Consider the following 20,691-nt stretch of genomic DNA (forward strand, 5'->3'; position numbering starts at 1 on the left):
GTTTCACAGGCTAAAACGGACCACCTACCTCCAGACACAGTGGTGGTTGCTGTCCTTCGTGTTAAGAGGACCAAAATGACATCACTATGTTGGGGTCAAGGTACGGTCTGTCCAACTGTGGCTGATAAGACAGATACGAGTGTGGAAGGCTCTATCATAGGTCAGGTAGGAATAGTTCCTATGAACATTCGGAGGGGAGATGTTTCTAAATTTACACATCACATTTATTTTGAGCTACTGCAATTCTGCTTTGCTCATAGAGTATGGCACCTTCCTTCTTTGATGTGGGCATGCCATGCTGGGCAGTCCTGTGCCAGAGTCTCCAATGTCTCACAATAGATTCCAAAGTTCTTCAGAGAGACCTTGGGAGTCCTTGAGCTGCTTCTTCTGACCTCCACGTGAGTGCTTGCCTTATGCAAGGTCTCCATAAAATAGTCTTTTAGGCAAACATATGTTTGGTATTTGAACAACATGGCCAGACCATGGGAGTTGTACTTTCTGCAGCAGAATTTGAATGCTTGGCCTCAGACAAAGAATTTGAGCCTCAGACGCAACAAAATAAAGAACAATTTGGAACTTAACTGTGTATATATACCCTTTTACTCCATGGCACTCCTACTAGGCCTCTACCCCAAAGAGATTAAAGAAAGAGGAAAAGGAGCCGTATGCACAAAACAATTTATAGCAACTTTTTGTAATGACAAAGAACTAGAAATTAAGAGGGTACCCCATTGACTGGAAGATGGCTGAATAAATTATGATATATGGATATAATATTATTGTGCCATAAGGAATAATGAGAGGCAGTTAGGTGGCGCAGTGAGTAGAGCACCAGCCCTGGAGTCAGGAGGACCTGAGTTCAAATGCGGTCTCAGATACTTGACACACTTACTACCTGTGTGACCTTGGGCAAGTCACTTAACCCCAATTGCCCATTCTTCCCCCTTAAAAAAAAAACAACTGAAAGAAAGAGAAAAAAATCCTTATAGCATGTAAGCATAGTCAACTAAAACTAATCCACACAGTGGCCATGTTTTAAAAAAATCTATCTCTTTCTGTGCCTCATGTCTATCACTTGTAGCAGAATGCTGGATGTGGAGGCAGGAAGACAGGTTCAAATCCTGCCTTAGACACTTACTAACCGTGTGACCCTGGGCAAATCATTTAGTCCTTGTTTGCCTCAGTTTCTCCAACTGTAAAATAGGGATAATAATAGCACCTATCTCCCAGGGTTGTTTTAAAGATCAAATGAGATATTTGTAAAAAGCAGTTAACCGCATGCTTGATGCTTAGTAAGCACTTAATAAATGCTTGTTTTCTTCCTTCTTTCTTTCTCTGTCAGGACCCATGCTTCATCGTGGGTCCTCTGAAGATATGGCTTCTTGAGTTTTTCAAAGGTGTTTTTCTCACAGTGTTGCTGCCCTTGCCCAAATTGTTCTGCTTTTGTTCACTTCACTCTGCATGAGTTTAGATTATCCGTGAGTCTTTGAAATCTGTCATTTCTTACTGTGCAACAATATTCTGTCACATTCTCATACCCCAATGTGTTCAGCCATTCCCCAACTGTCTAACAGGAAGTCTAAGGCATCACATCAGATTCTAGTCCTTTGGTTTTCTCTTTTTTCCCCCTTTTTACTCCCTAAGGGGAAAATTTGAGATCACAAAAGATAAAACAGACAATTTCAACTACACGAAATTGAAAAGCTTTTGTGTGGACAAAATCAGTGCAGTCAGAACAAGAAGGGAAGACATCACTGGGGAAAAATCTTTGCATCAAGTTATCTCTAAGGGTCTGATGGCTAAGATACATGGGGAATTAACCCAAATATTAAAGAGGAAGAGCCAAAGGATATTAACAATTCTCAAAAGAAGAACTGCAGACTATTACCCATATCAAGTACTGTTCAATTAATAAGAAATGTGCAAATAGGAGTGCAAATCAAAACAAGTCTAAAGTTTCACTTTACACCTGCCGCCAGCGGCTGTGGCGTTGAACTGGCCGGAGATGGCCAAATGCCGCAGAGTGTGAACAGAAAAACAGAAAACACGGGCCAGGTGAGAAAGTAAAGAACAGCTCCATTTATTAAACCCAGGGACAGGGCTTACATACCCTTTTAGGCAAGTGCAATCAACAATTCCCCGTGCGAGGCATTTGCATAATACATGACTTCCTCGCGCCTTTGTCCCCCTTTTGCAACGTTGTGTTAATAGCCCACAGGTGGTATTTAGCACGTGTGTCCCATGAGGGTTTTGGAGAGAGCATGTGTGTACCGAGGAGGCTTGAAGAGCCTTCATCCTGAGCAGCACGTGTATGCTGAGGTGGGGGATGGAGAGCCCAAGTGCCAAGTTATCAGCCCAAAGGCAAGAACAGGCCTCTGGCCTGTATCTTATCCCAGAATGGACCTTCTCAGAGCTGGCCCTCTACATACACCCAGCAAATTGGCAAAGATGACAAAAGGTGCAAATAGTGAACGTTGGAGGGATTACGGAAATATAGGCACACTTGATGGTGGAGCTGGGAATTCGCCCAGCTATTCTGGAAAACAATTTGGAATTATGCTTTAAAAAATGGGCTAAAATGTCCTTATCTTTTAACGCAAAGAACTCACTGCTAAGTTTATAGAAGCAGTTAGGTGACAGGGAGAATAGAGTGCTGGACCTAAAGTCAGGAAGTTCCAATCTAGCCTTAGAAACTATGTGACCCAAGGCAAGTCTCTTAGCCTCTGTCTCCCTCAGTTTTATCATCTGTGAAATGGGAACAATAATAGCACCTATTTCCCAGGGTTGTTCTGTAGATCAAATGAGATATTTGTTAAGCACTTGGCAAACTTGAAAGCAAAGGTCAAAGTTAAAAAGAAAAGTCCCATAGAAACTAAAATATTCACAGGACCAGTTTAAGCCATGGCACCCTGGAGTTAGGATGGGATTTGGACTTGGAACTGGGACTTCAACTTGTATTCAGTCAGTAGTGTGCTGGAGCCAGTTTGATTGACACATAAGAGGTGATTAGTAAATTTAATATAATTATTAATTAATTATTAAATCAGTGTGAGCATTTCTATCTCAGAAATCAGCAAATGTTACAAATTAGGGCTTGATTTATTTTGTTGTCTAGACTTAAGAAAGCAATGAAGAAAATGTTAATAATGCAGATTAAATTTATTGTGTTGTCTGTGTGTGTGTGTGTTTTTTCCAAAGAGGTGGTTGTTAAACATTTACAAACATACTGCCATACTCAGCACATTATTAGCCAGGTCAATACACATTTCACTACAAACCACCTTTCCGTCTCCTGGACCCCCAAAACTCATGATCAATATAGTGCTCCCTTCAGTGATACAGGTGACCCACCTACCTCTTCTCACCCTAAAGGACCATTGTTCATGTCCAATATGCTGAGGACCTTTCTTTTGTCATAACAATGTAAAAGACCACATTCTGGTTAGTAAGCAAATTGTTCAAAATGTATGAACAACTGTAGCTGGGGGGATTAATTCTCTTTTTGGAGCAATGGATCCCAAAGGGTCAGTGAATATCATGGTTTGGGTTTGTTTGGTTTTTCTTTTAGGTAAAGACATGGGAGCTCCATCAGCAAGGGGAAGCTGAGCAGGCTTTAGAGAGGTCAGGAGCATGGAGAAGGAGGAGGGCTTTAGCGACACATCTGGTGCTCACCTCAGTTTTCAGAATCCTGGCACCTAGCCCTGAGCAGAAGAGTTTGGGACAAGGTTATCCAATTTGGCTGTGCACATAAGCCATTTTAAGTATTAGTTTGAAATCTTTCCATTGGTTCTCCCAGCTCTCACTACTTCTGATCAGTCCATCTATCTCTCTCAAGGTATCTTTATGCCACTTTTCGTACTTTTATGGACAATTCATTATTGGGTAACACGCGTCTCTCCATTGCCCTTTGGGTAAACTATAATTTTGATTCCTCCTACAATCCATAGCCATATAGAATCACTGTGATTTTTTGGGGGGATGCCTCCGTGTTTTCATCTATGTGTGGGAATTCTTGGCATGGGAAGTCCACCCACAGCTGCAAATCAATGACTCATCTGATGCATAGCTTTTGAGAGTTGACAGAGGCACTGAGAGGTTAAATGACTTGTTCATAGTCACAGAGTCAGTACATGTCACACTTGAACTCAGGGCTTCCTGCCAGCAAGGCTGACCCTCTAACCACTGTGTCATACTGCCTCAACATTGGATAATGTTAACATCCTGGATTTATCTGTCAAGGAGAAGTTGGTCACCATTTCCCAAATATAATCCAGTCTATTCTCTTCCTATTCACTTGTATGCTCTGATCATCTTCCATTTCGAGTATGTCTGGTAGAAGCACTGAAGAGCAAGTGTAGGAGCTGTCCATCCAAACATATAGCAATTTGAACAAAAGGCATTCTTTAGCCATATGGCTTTACTTTTTTGCATAGTTCAGTCTCAGTAGGAGGTATGACTGTTCCAGGGATTGATGGGATCAGCACAAAGTCACCTGAAAACCTGAGAACCTGGAGGATAATGCCATCTAAATCCTTTGTGACAGTAGCAAAAGCCTTGCTTGACAATATAAGGTCACGTATTATCTCTGTTGCATCTTTAAGGAATTTTGCATGATCTTAACATATGTATGGGAGAGCCTTTAGGGCTTCATTTTTCTCTATAGAATTGAATGCCTTTTTTTTAAAAAATAAATTTCTATTGATATCTTTTGGTTTTACATAGTCAAAATTTTTCCCAGCATCCCTCCCCTCCCCAGAAAACCATCTTATATAATGAATAATTTTTAAGGAAAAGAGAAAATAAATTAGCAAAACCAATCACCATTTAAAAAGTCTAAAAATATATGCAATGTTTTACACCTGTGAACCTCCTACCTCTGCAAAAGAGTCGGATGGGGGCATCTTCTAGTCCTCTTCTTAGGACCCACACTTATTATTTGTAATTGTGCAATTCACTTTTGATTGTTTCGTGGTTGGTCTTTCCACATACCTATGCAGTTGTAGTTGTGTACATTGTTTTCTTGGCTCCACTTGTCTTACTATGCATCAGTTCACATAAATCTTTCCATGCTGTTCTGTATTCCTCCCATTTGTTGTTTCTTACAACATAGTAATATTTCTTCACATTTACTTAATAGTTTGTTTAGTTATTCCTCAATCAATGGGCACCTAACTTTGTTTCCTGTTCTTTGTTATCACAAAAAACACTGCTATAAATATTTTGGTGTATTTGGAAGCTTTCCTCCTATCAATGACCTCCTTGGGGTATATGACCAGTAGTGAAATATGTTGCCAAAGGCTATGGACATTTAAGTGGCTTTATTTGCATGATTCCAAATTGCTTTTCGAAATGGCTGCACTGATTAACAGATCCACCAAAAATGTACCAGTGGGCATATCTTCCCCTAACCCCTATAACATTTGACTATAGCTGTTTTTGTCATCTTTGCCAATTTACTGAGTGTGATGTGAAACTTTAAGGTTGGTTTAATTTATATTTCTCTTATTATTAGTGATTTGGTGCATTCTTTCATATAGCTATCGATAGTCTATAATTCTTTTGAGAACTGTTTGTTTATATCCTGTGACCACTTAGCTATTGGGGAATGGCTTTTGATCTTATACATATCTGTCAGTTTTCTATATATCAGAGATGTCATTTACAAAATCAGTCAGAAAGGCAACCTGGTGTACTAAATAGAGAACTGCCCTCAGAATTAGGAAGGCAATGGGGGGATGACGAGAGAGCAAGGGAGAGAATTTGGAACTCAAAGTTTTAAAAACAAAGTTAAAAACTGTTTTTACATGTAACCGGGGAAAAATAAAATACTAAATGGGAATTAGGAAGACATAGACTCACGTCCTGCCTCTGACGCATACTGGACATGTGAGGTGCCCCAGAGCTGCAGAGATGAATGGGAGTTTACTCCCTTGGAGTTCCTTATGTCAATGAAATGACAAGTTCGGTCCCAAAGTAGGAGACACAATGAGATCATGTATTCTCTGCACCTTTTAGTCAGTTGTGACACAAATGATGTAGTCTGCTATAGAGTGTCATTTATGAGAGCCTGCCTAGTCTCTTCTCAGACATTCATTAAGGACCCCTTCACTAGCGCTGTATCAAGGACATGACATTACTATCATGGTTAAACACTAAAAACAAGTTCAATAGCTAAAAACCACTAAGAGCAACCTCCAAAGACTGCTTGCAAGTAGTATTTTAACTGTATGACAGTGAGTCCAGCAGACGGATTCCATGTTGACTTTTGGAACTGCATCCCCCAGAAATTAATGTGCCAGCTCAACAGCTTTCAGCATGCCTAGCTTAAAAAGATGGTGGAAATCTATGGGTAGAGGGGAGCAAGAAATGGGAGAGTGGCTGCCTAAAGAAAAAGCAGGCAACATGCTGGGGTGATGGTATACTGATATACCACAAGATCATAGAGGCAGCTAGGTGGCACAGTAGATAGAACACCGGGCCTGGAGTCAGGAAGATTCATCTCAATGAGTTCAAATCTGGCCTCACACTTCCTAACTATATGACCCTGAGTAAGTCACTTCACTTTGTATTCTCAGCTGTAAAATGAGCTGGAGAAAGAAATGGCAAACCGCTCCAGTATCTTTGCCAAGAAAACCCCAAATGGGGTCATGAAATGTCAGGCACAATTGAAACAACTGAACAAAAACACAAGATCATAGCATATCAGATTTAGAGCTAGAAGGAATCTTATAGGTCATCTAGCCCAATTCCCCACCTTTACAAATGAGGAAACTGAACAGAGAGGTGGCATGGCTTGCCAAGGGTCACACTGACATTAAGTGTAGGGTAAGATTTGAAACCACATTCTCTGACTCCAAATTCACTACAATTTCCAATGTATCTACTGACTAAGAACTCTAGATCCCCACTAGAAGAGAATCTTAAAATATTATGAACAAAAATACAAAACAAGGAGGAAACATAAAACCAGTATGACTTAATAGTCCTAAAAAGCAATCTGCATAGCAATAGGATAAAATTCTTCAAGGTACTAAAGGCACATAAATGACAAGAGCCAGTCAAAAGCTTAAAATTCTCAGTTGCTGACATGGCAAGTTTGTGAGGGATACCTTGGAGAACTGGCACTAGTGCTCCTGAGTTTTGTTTTGTGGGTGGGGAGATGTCAGGAATTTAAACTGAGGGCTTCTCCAAGCAGTTCCTGGGAGGGCGTCTCTTCCTGACCTTCTCAGGCATTGAGCTCTTAAGCTTTTACCTTTGATACAAGGGCACTGCTTGTGGTACCTGAGCAGAACAAGACATTGGCATCTCTCTCTCTCTCTCTCTCATCATCTTCACATAAGGAGAAGCTGTCTTTTACTCTCTGAATCCTTCCTTTCTTCCTTGTGGACCAGGAGGATTCAGTCAAGAAATGGTACTGACACCCTAGAAGTGATAACAAGGAATATTGGATATGAACTTGATTTTCTACCAAGAACATTTTTGCTCAAATCGTTCAAGGCCCAGACAGCATTTAGTGAGTGGGATGAGATTTCTTATTGAAATACAAGCTTGGAATTAAGGTTTTGAAATGGACATAATTCTTATAATCTTTACCGCCCTCCCAAAAAAAGAACCCTGACAATTAAAACAAGGTCTGTCACTTTCCCATCAAAGACACAGGGTGGCATTTAATGTTCTTTGAATTGCAAACATGCCAGGTATGTATCATTTCTAGAAAGGATTCTTGAACAGGTTGGACTAGATTGTTGTACATATATGCACACGTATGCTAAAATGGAAAACTAAAGAAAAGGCAGAAACTGGTTTAGTTTTATCTGCATGTTTCAGAAAAAGTGGGTGTGTGGCATGTGTGTGGTCTGGGTTGAGTTTTTTGCTGTATTTTTTGTTTTTCTGGCTGGACTCACTGTATATCAAGCAATGGGTGATCATTATTCTTTTATCACCCATTTTACTACTTAAAGAGCAAATATGTGAACAGAAGTCTAAAATTAATGAAAAAACACTTAAGAACACATGCATTGAGAATAATGGCTTTACCTATATGTATACATCTGGTATTACGATCTCTCTCTGCTAATCCACCCTATAATTTAGAAATCTCTTGCAGTGCACCTACTTTTCTCGGTGGCACTAAAAGCCTTTGGATAGATTTTCAAGCCTGATATTTACCAACTGAGAAAAGCAGGTTAGCATTTCTGACCTTCCATAAATGTTCTCTAGCTCTACAGTTATAGCATAAAATACTGCTTTCACATTTCTAATTTCCCAAGACAGCCTGGAGAGGGTGAGGTGAAGGTGGTGGGAGGCAAATGACATTTCTGCAACTGCACAATCTAATGTTCCCAGCAGCTATCCAGCATGATCATCACTAGGCAACATATTTGCACCAAAATGTCCTAAAGGTGATAACTCCCCTTGCAAACTTCTAAAGCAGGATGGGAAGTACTCTTGTACCAAACAGATTATTCAATAGCCACTGATTTCTGAATTTACACCAGGCCTTTATTTCTATCTGTGCCACTATCTCAGAGTGACTTACTTAAAAACGAAATCAAAACCAACTCATTTTTCATTACTGTAAAGGTTGAATTATTGGCTAAAATGAGTGTTTTTGATAATGTGAATTTCCTTTTACTATGATTTCTCTGGCTTATTAATTAGTTGACTGACAATCAACACCAGGGGCAGCTCGGTGGCACAGTGGATAGAGCATTGGACTTGAAATCAGTAAGACTCATTTGCATGAGTCTTCAAATCTGGCCTCAAACACTTCCTAGCTGTGTGACCTTGGGCAAGTCGTTTAACCCTGTTTGCCTCAGTTTCTTCATCTGTCAAAAGAGCTGGAGAAGGAAACGGCAAACTATTCTAGTATCTTTGCCAAGAAAACCCCAAATGGGTTCCCAAAGAGTCTGAAACGACTCAACAAAAAAACAACAACAAAAAATTAACATCAAATTAGAGAAAAGGATAAGGGGAAGTGAAGGGCTATAAGCATTTAAAGAGCACCTATGTGCTTTACAAATATGATTTCATTTGATCCTCACAGCAACCTCTCATTTTACAGTTGAGGAAGTTGAGGCAAACAGGTGTGACTTGTCCGGGGTCACACAGCTAGGAAGTGTCTGAGGTCAGCCACCGAGGCTCCCAGTATCTAGATATAGTCCTTGCCTCTTCACCTTAGAATCTCTCCCTAGTTTCATTCAAACCATAGCTCAGGTGCTAGCTTCTACACAAGGCCTTTTCCTGATCATCCCTCTTAAAATGACTCTATCCCTTGTATATACTTTGTCTCTACATACATTTTGTATCCTCCAAAGTTTGTGCCAAAGACACAGTATCTACTTCCATCCTATTTACAAACAAAGCATTAAAGGGAAGAAAACACAGTCGTCCTCCTTTCCCACTTAGCACCACAGGGTTAAGCTTTGTTCACTACACACTAATTACGGTTCTGGGCAACAGGGAGCCATTGTTTTTTTTTTTTTAAAGAAGGGAATGATGTGGTCAGACACATGCATTAGATTAGTTATGCAAGTACTTTTATTATCAAAAAAATCAAGAGGTCCACTGCGACTACCGACACATACATATGTAGTTTGGTTTTTTACTATAAAAAAGCACTGGACTCAGGGGAAAACAAGCCCTACAAGGCTCTTTCCCAAGCGGGTGCCTCACATACGTTTCCAGGTTACATGAGATTCCTTGATAAATCCCACCACAAAGATGACTTTGTTCTATACTCCCTGATAATCAGTATCAACTAAGACACAGAGCAGAGAGACATATATTTATCAAAGGTGTTTGCCACTGTCATGGAGGACATCCTGTACAAAATCCAAATGGCAGAAAGATTCCCTATAGATGGCAAGGTCTTCCAGATGTTCCTGCTGGAAGATGACATTGTACTGATTGCATCAAGCTCCAGAACACACAAGGGTCTCCTCAGTAAGATCCATGACCACGCAAAAGAAATTAGCAGAACAACTGGTATTGGAAAAATCAAATGGAAGACTGCCTATTGTCTAGCTGACATAACACGCAGTTGAAGAGACACACCAGTGCATGTATCTTAGATGGATACTGCAGAGAGGAAATGAACTGAACCTAAAAGTGAACAGGAGAAAGAGAGCAGGCTGGATGGCATTTGGCAAACTGCAGAATGCTTTCACCCCATCCCAAGCTGCTCTCTAATAGAGAAACCCATTTTTTTTAATATCAACATTCTCCTGATGATGCTATTGTGGTAGCAAATGATTAAATAACCACAATTTTCAAAGAATCAAAATCGCAGGTGAACTAAAGGGCAATGGATAGATGCATGGTAGAGAGAGAGGCCTATTATCAACGTAAGGTTTGCACAAAAGAAATGGAATAAAGGCTGTCATCCAGGAAATGTATGACTAGAAAATGGAGATGGACAAGTCACGTATGAGAGAAAGGGAAAGGCAGGCTAAGCACTGCACAGAAAATATTAGAAGTCTTACAGGATATGTCCTCTCTGAAGGCTTTCTGAGAGGACACGGATAAGAATAACACAAGATGAAATGTGTATGGGCTGCAGTCTGCACAGTTAGAAGGAGCACCCACACAACAATGAAATCAAGGATCCATCGAAGGATCTGCTCAAACAATTAAAAGTTGCCAACAAATGAAAACCAGTGGAGAATATGAAACATAAGTAACCTAGTTAGCAAAAGAGCACTTTATACATGTCAAACAAGGGATTTCCTCATGTCACTATATTCAGAGTTGTACGATGTACAAATTCCCAGGAAGCTATTCCAACTACAGAAGATGATTCTAGGGGCTCAAACAAGTTCTGTCCACTCCTTTCTCACTAACTTCTACTCAAAAGAAAATTTTAAAATGTCATTGCATAAGCTATTGCCTTCTAGAACAGGTCATAATTCTATTTGTAGATTATTAGATATATACCTTAATATTTCAAGGGGGAAAAACATTTATAAAGGGAAAGAAAAATAGGTTTTTTTTTTCCAGTGACTATTTTCATCTACTGTTTCATTTTAGTCTCCCAACACTTTGAAGGATGGACATATTATTATTTATATATTAACCCCAAAAAAAGGACAAGGAGATTAAATGATCTGCTCTAGCTCATCTGGTTTGCTAGTAACAGAAGCTAGATTTGACTCAGAGTTCAGTACAAAATCTCATATTCATTATCGAAGGTTTACAGATGTGTTCCTTTTGCATTTATATATAAATTTCATAAACTATGCAATGCTGCCTCCCACACTTTACATACAAGAAATATAAAAAAATTAGAAAAAGTAACCTTTTGCATAATTAAGTTAATATACAAAAAAAAAGTCAGCGTTCTCTAAAATACACACAGATGAATACCATAGAGCAAACTGTGTTTGACCTTTCATTAACGCAATGGCTCTTAGGTTGGCCAATATCTGTAATATCATTTAAAAAGTTACTACAAGCTTTCAAGATCTGTATTTATGCTGGCTGACTTCCTTTTCAACTCTAAGAATGGCAGGAAAATGCCAATTTTCATTATATTCAAAAAGCCAATTCTAAGCCAAATGACTGTACATTGCTTTCTCAAAACATCTCCCTTTACTAAGTGTGCTTTGGACTGTGGCAGCCTATGAAAATCATAGACTGACAGAATGTCAAAACTGGAAGAAACCTCAGGGGCCATTCAGTCCAAATCATACCTGAAGGGGATAGCATTTCATGTGGCTTCACCACAGGAATGCTCTGCATGTTTTAAACATGTTAAGTTGTCCCAGTCATATCTGACTCTTTGTGAGCTCCTTTGGGGTTTTCTTGGCAAAGATATTGGAGTGGTTCGCCATTCCCTTCTTGCAGGTAAGGTGGATTTGTTTCCTTTTTAAGATATTAGTTCCCAGGATCCATGGCCATAAACAATTTACCAGTTCTCAGGATTTCACATCATAAGCAATTTCACTGAGCTTGCATATCATTGTATTACCTTAAGATAATGTAAATATTTGAGTTAAGTTGTAAACACCCACTGTGAGTGCTTTACGCTGTCATCATGATATTGTTAAAGTTAATGTAAACTTGTGAGGCTATTGCAAACCGCCTTCTTTGTGCGTTCCTCTATAAATCAGGTGAGCACTGGTCAGTAAGTAGGGAATGTGAATGCTGTGCACCAGATCACATCAAGGGTTAGGAGGATTTGTGGAATGTGGGAGTGTGTGTGCTGGTCTCAACTTGCCCCCATCCAGACTTAGTGGATGTTGTAGGAGTTGGTGCTCCTTCTTTTACTCTCACCTGCCCTTGTGAGAAGAGTAATTAGGGGATGCTGTAAAAGTTAGTGCCCCCATTATCAGCGATACTTTAGAAGAATAAAGCAAATTAACCCCTATCATGTCTCTGTTGCTGTAGCAGGAGCGAACCTGCTAGAGGTTGGAGCCTGAAAGCTCCTGTGTTACACATGGCATAGATGAACAGGATCTTTGTAGACTGAAGGCAAAGAGAATATGGGGTTTTGTGGGACGGGGATAGGTGTTCCTGGATGGTCCCTAGTTAGTATGTTGTTTATTTTAGCTATGGTTCTATGGATCCCTCCCCAGGAGTGAGAGGATGTACCCCCTACCCCCAAAGGCCTTGAGGAAGCTTTACTGAAAATTGGGGGTACCCTTGATAATAAGGGGGCTAGCAATGCTGCAGGAGGTGAAAACCAGGAGTGGGAGAGCCAGCATGCAGTGGCAACAGCATCCAGGACCAGTCCACAGAGACCCCTAAGCAGTGGCAGAGGCAGTGGCAGTGGAGCAGGCAGCAGCAGCTGCAACCACAGTGGTTTTCCTGGTTCCCAGAGCAGGGCCCTGAGGAGATGACCTCTCCTTCCCCCTCCTGACCCCACCGGCACTCATGAGATGAGCTGGAGCAGTGGCTGTGGGAGGAAAAGGTGCCTGAGGTGAGTGAGGGAGCCAAGCTGAGCAGGCGATTCTTGTGCTGTGGAATGGTTAAAGTTAACTACTGTGAGAAAAATTAATGACAAGCTGTTGTCAGTGGAAGCCCAGCTCCAGGAGGTTCAGGCTGATTTATCCCAGGAACGGGAGGAAAGGGGGGCACAGGAGAAAGCCCGAGAATTGTTAGAGACCACCTCAGAGGCAGATTCCTTTGAGAAGGAGGAGGACCCCAGGTTTGTTGTAGTGAAGGGGGAGCAGCAGACGTGGCCAGACCCAGAGTTGGGTCAGCAGCCCTGCCCACCTGCCCCCCAGCATGATAGAGGTTCTGCCAGGGAGAGACCTGGTTTGGAGCAACCCCACCCTTCGAGGTGAAGCCCTGGAGTATACAGGGGGAGTTCTGGAAGTATGCTATGCCCAGAGTCTGGGACAGAGTAGGCCCTTTCCCCCTAAGGCAAGACCTGGGGCAGGAGTAGAGCTGTCTGTGCCCAGACCCCAGCAGGAACAGAAGGGGTGAAGCAGCACCTTCCCCCCACCCCCAAGTGAGATGAGACTTGCTACGGGAGAAGCAGGGAGCCACCAAGCTCAGCTCAAGATGAAAGCTTTTAGCAAGGCAGGAGCACTGAACATGCTTTCCCACCATGTTCCCCAAGGACAGGCTGCAACTCAGGAGTGGAGCTGTCCATGGTAGCAGGGGGAAGTGCCACAGTCCCTGCGAGCCCACCCCATCAGCTCTGTCACCCAGCTGCCCCCAAGAGGTCTCTCAGGAGGGTGACCGGACCCTCTGCTTTGATTGAGGGGATTGTAATGGACTGTGACCTAGGGTTGGAATGTGCTGTACTAAGGGAAGCCCCTGTCTTGCGATGGGGGTAGGTGCAGCCTCAATAACCCCAGCAATCACAGCCTAGGCACAAGGATAACCATGCATTGATGATACAGCCCTGCAGGACCCCCTGATGTATGAGCTGTAATTTAGACAGTACCTGAGGGAGGAGCTGGCTGCTCGCTGCCCAAAACCCTTGGTCCCCAAAGAGTGTACAAGGGGTATGTGCTGTTACATACTGAATGCTATGTTCTGTTTTAGGCCTTGCAGCCATACTTCTTGGGAAAAGGGCAAGTTACTTTCTTGTCTGTTTTAGGCTGTGTGGCTGCTCTAGGACCATGTTGTGCTGCCCAACACAATGTCTACGTTATTATAGTATATTGCTGCAGCCTATATTCTTGTTGCTGTAGGCTATATTGTGGATTGTGGATGCAATGTTCTAGTTTCCTGGCTCGAGGACCTCTGAAAGGTGTCGTTTGCTTAGACTGTAAGGGCCAGAATCCTAGAGGGGAGGGGTGGAGTGTATGTAAGGTGGATCTGTTTTCTTTTTAAGATATTAGTTCCCAGGATCCATGGCCATAAACAATCTACTAGTTCCCAAGATTTCACATCATAAACAATTTCACTGAGCTTGTGTATCATCATATAACCTTAAGATAATGTATACATTTGAGTTAAGTTGTAAACCCCGCTGCGTGTGCTCTGCGCTGTCACCATGATATTGCTAAAGTTAATGTAAGCTTGTGAGGCTATTGCTGGCAAACTGCCTTCTTTGTGTGCTCCTCTATAAACCAGGTGAGCACGGGTCAGTAAGTGGGGATTGTGAATGCTATGTGTGCTTTGACCAGACCCCATCAAGGCTTAGGATCTGTGGAATGTGGGAGTGTGTGTGCTGGTCTGAACTGGCCCCCATCCAAACTTGGGGGATATTGTAGGAGTTGGTGCTCCTTCTTTTACACTCACCTGCCCCTGTGAGAAGAGTAATTAGGGGATGCTGTAGGAGTTGGTGCCCCCATTATCAGAGACCCTTGAGAGGAATAAAGCAAATTAACCCCTATCATGTCTCTGTTGCTGTCCTTCTAACTACCCAGATCAAGAGTGAACCTGCTAGAGGCTGAAGCCCAAAAGCTCCTGTGTTATACTTCTCCAGCTCATTTTGCATATGAAGAACTGAGGCCAACAGGGTTAAGTGACTTATCCAGGGTCACACAGCTATTAAGTATCTGAGGCTGGATTTGAATTCTGAAAGATGAGTCTTTCTGATTCTCAGCCTAGCAAGCCACACACCATAGGAATGCGTTTTACACAAACTAGAGATGTATATGAGGTAGATGACCAGAATAGAGTGCTCCACTGGTACCCACCCACAAGGCCACCAGCACATTTAGGAGAAGATATGGATAAGAATCACCCAGGATGGTCTTCCAGCTGCATCACTCAATGCAGACTGATGCAATCACAGATCCATTTGAGTACCGAGTTTATAAAGAAGAGTATCATGTATAACCCAGAATTTCTAGCCAAGAACCAGAGTTTATACAATTTTACAAATTCTCCAAATGCCTCAAACATGATAAACTTTTTTGTCTGTGCCCAAAACAAAGTCCACAAAGTGAGAACATAAGAATGTCTTTTCACTTTAAAAAAGTGTGGAAATAAAATTAGGCAGTAATCTTTAGAACACCAACACTACGTGTGATCAATGATCCAATTTTATACTCAATAACGAAGGCATCTGGCTATTACCTCAAAGAGGAAGTGCTCCGTCTGCAGTGCGACCCCTACTCTGTCTCTACATCAACACCACAGTAGTTTTACTCGGCAGCATCTCCATCTTCATTCTTTTTCCTCTACCACTTTCTGGGCAGATGTAGTCGCCTCTCTTTGCACCATCATTTCAGCACCTCGCTTTACTGTCTTACTGTCGTACGGTTTCTCTGTGGCGAGTTTCATTTGTCCTAAGCTCAAACTGGCTCCGTGATGCACGTCTTCGGTCTAGCAGGGTGCGTGTGGGCTGATGAGCTGTTGTCAGCAACGTTGAGGCTGCTCTGCATGAAAAGGTGAAGGCCATGCAGCTCCTCCAAAAGGAGATAGTCCAAGTACCAGTTCCATTTCTTTTTCTGCAGGCAAAGACAAAGCACAGTAACAGAGTACTCTATTTTTTAAAAAAGGTGTGTAAACTTTCTTTTTTTCCCTCTATTGTATTTTTGAATACTGTCATTTTAAAATATTCTGAACCTAACACCAAATAAAATGAACATGTTCAGATACTAAGCTGAAGAGAAAATGAGGTTTGCACACGTAGCAGCACGCAGAGGGGCATCGTTCTCCCTCCAGATATAGACTAAACTCCATGTGCTATTTTCCAAGCTGGCCCGCTCTGTCACTGCTGTCTATTCACCTTCCTTCTGTTTTCTTCGGGGAATTTGTAAATGATTCACTGGGCTCTTTTTCTTTCCCTTCCACTGCTCCTCTTTTGGTGACCCCATCACTAGCCTCACCCCTCCACCACCTCAACAAATTAAAAGAAAAACAAAACCTGCAGAGTCAAGCAAAAGAAATGCCCTTAGTGGCCACATCCCAAAGTGTCTGTCTCATTGTACACCTTGAGCCTCTCACCCTCTGTCAGGAGGTGGAGAGCCTGCCACATCACTGCTCCTCTCAAGTCAGGGCTGTTTACTGCACTGATCAGTTCTCAAGCCTTTCTCAGTCGTTTTTCTTTATGATGCTGTTGGTACTGTATAAATGACTCTCCCTTTTTCCCCACTTGGTGCTAAGTATTTTTACCAGTCCTTAAGATATGTACGCATATTAAAATTGAACCACAGATGGGCTGGATTCACAAGAACAGAGTTACTAAGTTAAACTGAACCCAGAAGTACTCGCCAAGCCAACTGGTACTTGCGACTCCAATAGCACTTATTAAGTGCACAGCCAAACACGGCACTGTGAGATGGAAGTTAGACATTTTTCCCAACCTCTAGGAACTTAACGGCTACAACAGCTAGTGCAGATGCAGACATTTGTACATTCACAGGGGATGACCATAAAGCACCAAGACCTGTGCAGTTTCTGTAATCAGGTGTATTACTGTCTAGACACATCTTACACAAACATGTGCAAAGTGAGGGATGGAAGAAGCCAATGGTAAAAGGCAAACTACTGGATAGCTGAAAAAATTTCTATGTGCAAATCTTGTGCCCAAAAATGTGTACACTGGCCACAAAAAGCAAGCTTTTCAAAGACCTCTAAAACTGACTGATTCAGTGGATAATCTTTCCTTTAGTGGACTGATGCTGAAGCATGCCTTTTGATTGCTGGCAGAATGATGGTGGGTTAGAGGTATGAAAAGAACCATACAGTGTCAGAGATGATGTGTGTGCTTTGCTTAACTGTACTTATAACTCATTTTATTATTACAAGATAATCTTCTCTTGGGTGAAGAAGCAGTGTGTGAGAGGTGAGGGGTGGGCATATTAGGAGAATAATTAGGAAGTGATACAAATATTAAAAAAAAATAAAAAAAACATTTTAAAGATATCTCTGAAAAAGGTAATGCAATTGGTTATAATTTGAAATTTCCTTTAGTATTTACCTGAATGGAAACCAAAGAAAGTTCCTTTTCTTTTGGCCAGCCCTTAAAGAGGAGAAAACAGTTTGTTAGCACAATCACGGGAAAATTAATTGATGCTTCTCAAAATTTTGAATGACTTAAAAAGCACTGAAGATCTCAAAGAACAGATATTGAAAAGGGGGGGGGTGGGTTATGAGGTCTGAAAGTATAATCTACTTTCAGATTCTGGTACAACAGCAGGTGCTTATGCTTAAAAAAGTTTCCTTTATTACAAAGAAGAATTCAATGTGGCATCAAAATAACAAGACAAATATAAAAGGAATCAATACAGCATTAAAAAAAGAAAATTGAGGCTTCCCAAGCTATTGTTTGTTTTAGCTGCTGGCAAAGGCTCTACCTTGCACTCTTTCTTGGCTTCCTTTTGGACATTAACTCCAGCTTTCCCAGCTTTGCATCCCCTTTAAGTCCTGAAAACACACTAAACAAGAGAGACGACAAAGAAAAGAATGGAAGCTACCAGCCTTGCTGTGATTCTGGGAAAGCAGAGGTCAGCACGAGCTGGTCCAGAGCTGAGCGGGTACCAGATGGATATTTCGTGACAAAGGTATAAAGGCAATGCTGGGATACAGAAGTCACTCGACCATCCCGACTGGGTCCAGTATAGATCTCTATCATCTAACTGAACCCTCATAGCAGCAAGGGAGTCCTTTTACTCTTTCCTGAGTGATTTTCTACTGAACTCCTTAGAGCAGCCTTTTCAAACTCCTTTCCTCAAGCCATCTCTTCCTGCTCTCCTTCACCCATACTTTCCTGAGAAGGGGCCATTCACTAAAAATGGCCGCTTTCTACATCTTAACCTCATCCCCTATTTTCTCCTCCTTTAGTCTGATGAAAAGGCAACACTTGTTACCAAGGCCAACCCTTTGACCTGTACACTTGATCCTGTTACCTCCACATGTGCTGTCACAATCATCTCCTCTCTTTAATTTTCTATCTTTCCTATCTACTAGTTTATTCCCTGATCCATACAAAAATGCCTAAGTGTCTCTAATCTTTAAAAAACCTTCACTTGACCTTTTATCCCCACAATGTCTTCCTATATTCCTCTCTCTCCTCTCTTTAATAGCCAAAGTCTTAGGAAAACTTATCTACGCTCTGCCCCCACTTCCTTTCCTTATTCCTCAACCCTTTGCAATCTGGCTTCCATTTTCATCACTTGACTTGAAACTGCTCTCTCCAAAGTCCTCAACACGACTAATTGCCAAATCGAACAGCTTCTTGTCACCTTTCATTCTTCTTGATCGAACACATTTTGGGGACTTAGCTCTCTCTCCAGATTCTCCTCCTAGCTCTGTGACGATTCCTCTTCAGTCTCCTTCGCTGTATCATTATTTATATTTCACTCTTTAAATGTGGGTGGACCCCAGGGCTCTGTCCTGGGAATGCTCTCTCGGTGAACTCATCGGTTTATCATCTTTACACAGATGTCTCCCAGCTCTACCTCTAGCCTGTGTCATGATTTCTTGTTCCATTTCTCCAAATGACTCTTGAATATTTCGACCAGATGTCCCCATGCTCAGAAGACAGCTCCTCAGATTTTCACAAAAATTGGCTCTATCTCTGAACTTCTTTGTCTCTCTAAAGGATTCCAAGAGCCTTCTAGTCACCGCCCTGATTCAGGCCCTTCTCATCTCTCACTGGGGCTATTACAAGAGCCCCCTAATTGGCCATCTCTTCAATCCATTCTCTACACAGCTATCAAAGCTGTTTTCCTAAAGCAAAGATCTAACCACGTCAGTCTGCTAAACTCCAATTTCAGTAGTTCCTGGCTACCCCCACAAACAAGTTCTGGTTTGGCATGTAAAGTACTTGCCACCCATCTCTCCAGCCTCATTATCCATTCCTCACCTTTCTGCACTTAGCAGTCTACCAAAGTGGGCTGCTTTGCTCTTCCCTCACATAGAACACTTCATCTCCTACCTCGGTGCCCCTCCATCCTCACAGTTGTCTCTTCAACTTCCTGGTTTCCTTCAGCTCTCAGCTTAAGCGCCACCTCCGTAAGGAGGCCTTTCCCGGGCCTGTTCCAACCCCACCCTACCCCAGTTGCTAATGCTCCCATTTCCACCTGAATTACTTTGTATTTATTTGGTATATAGTTTGTTTTCTCTCACATACACATAGAGCCACACAGAATCTTCCTTGATGGAACTTTCAGCACCTTAGTGTAGAGACTGCTAGCACTTTTGTCACTGTGTCCCTACACCACGCTTGGCACATGGTAAGAGGTTACAAAATGCTTGTAGATCACTGAATTGGGAGGCCTGGAACAGTAAAATATTCAGAATCATAGACCCCTCACAGATTTGAACAACTCCCACTGACTGCTGGGGAGGTGACTAATTTTTGAAGCCTTGAAAAATTAATTAGCCAAGCTTTTAAGTTGTTGCTCCACTAAGTCTTATACAGAGAAGCTAGTTAACTGGGTACATCTCTAGGGATTATTCAAGGCTGATTAAAAAGTACCAAAATTAAATCAACAGGAGCCCCTATTAATAAAGCCACATACCTTTTACATGGCCCCTAGAATGAAGGCATATAGATGCTAAGTTCTTGGTGATTGAAGTTCAAAGGCAACCCTCTTAGAAAACTAATTAGTATTAAGGCCTAATATTTTCTTAGCCCATATGGAACCACCTGTTAACAACTGCAAAAAAGGTTTCCCATTTGTTAAAGAACAGTGCCCTCTAGTGCTGGAAAAAGAACCAGTCCCCCATTAACCATTTTAACCACCCAACACTAGTAGTTCCTTGAGCATAATAAAATTCAACTTTTCATTTTCCTAAAAAGGAGAACTTTTGATCTTACAGCCAAAAGTCTGTTTGCTTGCACTCAAAATGGTACTTTTTTATTGATATATTTTATTCTGACCAACAGTTCCTAAACATTCAAACAATGCTTTCCCTTCTCCCCAAGTATATTCCAAATTACAGCTCCCTAAAACCCAGGGGTATGATTGTGATGGGTACATATATCAGAGGTTGGAAACCTTTGGACTCGAGGCCACATGTGGCCCTCTAGGTTAAGTTTGGCCCTTTGACAGAGTCCAAGTTTTACAGAACAAATCCTTTTATGAAGGGGATTTGTTCTGTGAAGTTTGGATTCAGTAAAAAGACTGCACCCAAGGACCTAGAGGGCCACATGTGGCCTCAAGGCTGATCTTGACATCTATGTTCCTCCCCACCTTTGTTAACAGGAAAGAAAGGCTGGCTTCTTTCAGCTTGGCTACAACGGCACCAGGGCTGACTTGTAGGTGCCCTCAAACCTGTTGCTTTTTAGTGTGGTCTTTGCCTTACAGTGACTACCTTCGTCACTGCACAGGTCAT

General features: G+C 41.8%; 1 protein-coding gene across 1 annotated transcript in view; it reads right to left on the reverse strand.

The window, feature by feature from the left end:
- Positions 1-15,247: 15,247 nt before the first annotated feature.
- CENPI (centromere protein I) overlaps positions 15,248-20,691 on the reverse strand; it is a 45,043-nt gene continuing 39,599 nt past the window's right edge. Inside the window, exons 21-22 of the mRNA XM_036739858.1 lie at positions 17,330-17,371; positions 15,248-15,854 (exon numbers count right to left, since the gene is read on the reverse strand). Of these exons, the coding sequence (XP_036595753.1) occupies positions 15,699-15,854; positions 17,330-17,371 (198 nt within the window). The 3' untranslated portion in view covers positions 15,248-15,698. The remainder of the gene's footprint in view (positions 15,855-17,329; positions 17,372-20,691) is intronic.

This window comes from Trichosurus vulpecula, chromosome X (genome assembly GCF_011100635.1).
Source record: "Trichosurus vulpecula isolate mTriVul1 chromosome X, mTriVul1.pri, whole genome shotgun sequence".
Taxonomy (NCBI): Eukaryota; Metazoa; Chordata; class Mammalia; order Diprotodontia; family Phalangeridae; genus Trichosurus; species Trichosurus vulpecula.